We start from the raw sequence: 4,169 nt of genomic DNA, 5'->3' as shown, positions 1-4,169 counted from the left end.
GGGGGCTGAGAGATCTGGCTGGGGTGAGAGAGAGGAGAGGGGGCTGAGAGATCTGGCTGTGGTCAGAGAGAGGAGAGGGGACTGAGTGGGACTGAGTAGGGGTTGAGTTGGGGGGAGGGGGGGTGTAAGGGTTGAGATACAATTTCTGGGCACAGGGGCACTGCTCCTCCTAAAAACAATTAATGAAGTGTTCCTTTGGCCCCAGGCTGCTGGACTTGGCAGGGGACAGGCAGAAGAGAGTGGTGAAGGGGGGGGCACGACATCACTGTCTGAACCATGTCTTCTCCGCTAGCTTTTAGATCAGCATTCAACATCCCCAGAGATAGCAACACTATGGATGCTGACGCTAGACAGGGGTGCCAGAGTTGGGGAGCCATCTTGGATAAGACGGGGAACTTAATGTTGGAGTGCTCTCGCTGTCCATGCATGAGTTGGTGTGTGTCTGTGCACATTATTGAATACATGAATGCAGTGTGTCTCCGTCTATTAGGATGTGTCCCTGTGTCAGCACTGTCAGTAAGGGATGGGGGCTCCAGGGAGAGATCAGAAGAGGGGGAGAGATAATGGGAGAGGAGAAGAGAGGAGAGGAGGGTAGAAGGGTACATGTCCAGCTGTCACTAAGCCCAGTGATAATGTGTGTTCCCCTGGACAGTGAAATCCACCTCACATCCCTCTCTCCCGACCCAGAAATCAAGGCCCTGCCACTGAGACCACTAACCCCATCAACACACAGCCATTAGTACGAGGGGTGGTGGGGGGGGGGGGGGGTTATTATGAGATGTCATGAGGTTATATAGCACTGCCTGGTCAGGAAGCATGACTAGGTTCGGTGTGGGGATCCTGAGGGGAAAATAAACACACACACGTTCACACACACACACACGTTCACACACACACACACACACACACACGTTCACACACAAAAGCAGGGTGATTTGTAGTAATGAACCGACCTTCGCTTATTTCACCGACGCGTGTTGCTCTCCCCGATCGCCAATTACCATTTCGTGTGCGTGGCGAAAAATCCCATAATCCTTTGGGAACAACGGTGTAGCTGAGATAAAAATCCACTTATTAGGTCTGTGTGGAGGAGGGAGGGGTTGCAAGGGGGGAAGAGGGCTCTCCCTCTCCCTCTCCCTCTCCCTCTCCCTCTCCCTCTCATTCTGAACCTGATCTGGACTTCAAAGCTGTCAGACCCCCCAGGCCCTTTTAAGATGTTTATTGCACCTAACTTAATAATGGTCCATATTGAGTCATCTGAACCGCACCCCACTGCAGACGCCACCACACCCCACTGCAGAAGCCACTGCAGATGCCACCGCACCCCACTGCAGATGCCACTGCAGATGCCACCGCACCCCACTGCAGACGCCACTGCAGACGCCACCGCACCCCACTGCAGAAGCCACTGCACCACACTGCAGACGCCATCGCACCCCACTGCAGACCCCACTGCAGACCCCACCACACCCCACTGCAGAAGCCACTGCAGATGCCACTGCAGATGCCACTGCAGATGCCACCGCACCCCACTGCAGATGCCACTGCAGACGCCACCGCACCCCACTGCAGACGCCACTGCAGACGCCACTGCAGACGCCACCGCACCCCACTGCAGATGCCACTGCAGACGCCACCGCACCCCACTGCAGACGCCACTGCAGACGCCACTGCACCCCACTGCGGACGCCACTGCAGACGCCATTGCAGATGCCACTGCAGATGCCACCCCCAGGCCCTTTTAAGATGTTTATTGCACCTAACTTAATAATGGTCCATATTGAGTCATCTGAACCGCACCCCACTGCAGACGCCACCACACCCCACTGCAGAAGCCACTGCAGACGCCACCGCACCCCACTGCAGACGCCACCGCACCCCACTGCAGACCCCACTGCACCCCACTGCACCACACTGCAGACGCCACCGCACCCCACTGCAGACGCCACCGCACCCCACTGCAGACACCATTGCAGACCCCACCGCACCACACTGCAGACGCCACCGCACCCCACTGCAGACCCCACCGCACCCCACTGCAGACGCCACTGCAGACCCCACCGCACCACACTGCAGACGCCACCGCACCCCACTGCAGACGCCACCGCACCCCACTGCAGACCCCACTGCAGACGCCACCGCACCCCACTGCAGACCCCACTGCAGACCCCATCGCACCCCACTGCACCACACTGCAGACGCCACTGCAGACGCCACCGCGCCCCGATGCAGACGCCACCACAGACGCCACTGCACCCCACTGCAGACGCCACTGCAGACGCCACCGCACCCCACTGCAGAAGCCACTGCACCACACTGCAGACGCCACCGCACCCCACTGCAGACCCCACTGCAGACCCCACCACACCCCACTGCAGAAGCCACTGCAGATGCCACTGCAGATGCCACTGCAGATGCCACCGCACCCCACTGCAGATGCCACTGCAGACGCCACCGCACCCCACTGCAGACGCCACTGCAGACGCCACTGCAGACGCCACCGCACCCCACCGCACCCCACTGCAGACGCCACTGCACCCCACCGCACCCCACTGCAGACGCCACTGCAGATGCCACTGCAGACGCCACCGCACCCCACTGCAGATGCCACTGCAGACGCCACTGCAGACGCTACTGCACCCCACTGCAGACGCCACTGCAGACGCCATTGCAGACGCCACTGCAGACGCCACCGCACCCCACCGCACCCCACTGCAGACGCCACTGCACCCCACCGCACCCCACTGCAGACGCCACTGCAGATGCCACTGCAGACGCCACCGCACCCCACTGCAGATGCCACTGCAGACGCCACTGCAGACGCCACTGCACCCCACTGCAGACGCCACTGCAGACGCCATTGCAGATGCCACTGCAGATGCCACCCCCCAGGCCCTTTTAAGATGTTTATTGCACCTAACTTAATAATGGTCCATATTGAGTCATCTGAACCGCACCCCACTGCAGACGCCACCACACCCCACTGCAGAAGCCACTGCAGACGCCACCGCACCCCACTGCAGACGCCACCGCACCCCACTGCAGACCCCACTGCACCCCACTGCACCACACTGCAGACGCCACCGCACCCCACTGCAGACGCCACCGCACCCCACTGCAGACACCATTGCAGACCCCACTGCACCACACTGCAGACGCCACCGCACCCCACTGCAGACGCCACCGCACCCCACTGCAGACGCCACTGCAGACCCCACCGCACCCCACTGCAGACGCCACCACAGACGCCACTGCAGACGCCACTGCACAACACCGCACCGCACCCCACTGCAGATGCCACCGCACCCCACCGCACCCCACTGCAGATGCCACCGCACCCCACCGCACCCCACTGCAGACGCCACCGCACCCCACCGCACCCCACTGCAGACGCCACCGCACCCACTGCAGACGCCACTGCAGACGCCACCACACCCCACCGCACCCCACTGCAGATGCCACCGCACCCCACCGCACCCACTGCAGACGCCACTGCAGACTCCACCACACCCCACCGCACCCACTGCAGACGCCACTGCAGATGCCACCACACCCCACCGCACCCCACTGCAGACGCCACTGCAGATGCCACCACACCCCACCGCACCCCACTGCAGACGCCACTGCAGACGCCACCGCACCCCACCGCACCCCACTGCAGACGCCACTGCAGACGCCACTGCAGACGCCACCGCACCCCACTGCAGACGCCAACGCACCCCACTGCAGACGCCACCGCACCCCACCGCACCACACTGCAGACCCCACCGCAGACCCCACCGCACCCCACTGCAGACGCCACTGCAGACGCCACCGCACCAATAGTCAACACACTCTTTCTGAAGGCTGTGTAGCTGGTTGTAGTAGTATTGTCTCTGGGAGAGTTTACGTGAGTGTGTGTGTCTGTTTCTGCCTGAATTCTGTGTGTGTGCGTGTGCGTGTGTATGTGGGTGTGTGTGTGAGTGAATGCGAGTGTATGCGAGTGTATGATGCGAGTGTATGTGTGTGTGCGTGTGTATGTGGGTGTGTGTGTGAGTGAATGCGAGTGTATGATGCGAGTGTATGTGTGTGTGTGTGTGTGTGTGTGTGTGTGTGTGTGTGTGTGTGTGTGTGTGTGTGTCTGCCAGAATCATGTGTGTGAGTGACCCAGTTGTGAGCTAGCCAGCCCG

The 4,169-nt window shown here is 61.0% G+C and overlaps 1 protein-coding gene across 1 annotated transcript; it reads left to right on the top strand.

Annotated features, from left to right (window-relative positions):
* Nucleotides 1–2,927: 2,927 nt before the first annotated feature.
* On the top strand, nucleotides 2,928–3,854 carry LOC139392959 (uncharacterized). The gene has a single exon (XM_071141270.1). The coding sequence runs from the start codon at nucleotides 2,928–2,930 to the stop codon at nucleotides 3,852–3,854; it is 927 nt and encodes a 308-aa protein (XP_070997371.1).
* Nucleotides 3,855–4,169: the final 315 nt, after the last annotated feature.

Source organism: Oncorhynchus clarkii, chromosome 33, assembly GCF_045791955.1.
Source record: "Oncorhynchus clarkii lewisi isolate Uvic-CL-2024 chromosome 33, UVic_Ocla_1.0, whole genome shotgun sequence".
Lineage (NCBI taxonomy): Eukaryota > Metazoa > Chordata > Actinopteri > Salmoniformes > Salmonidae > Oncorhynchus > Oncorhynchus clarkii.
This window is presented reverse-complemented; position numbering and strand designations above follow the sequence as displayed.

Coding starts and splice junctions, on each gene's coding strand:
- LOC139392959 (XM_071141270.1), top strand. CDS start 2,928: ATGGTCCATATTGAGTCATCTGAACCGCACCCCACTGCAGACGCCACC.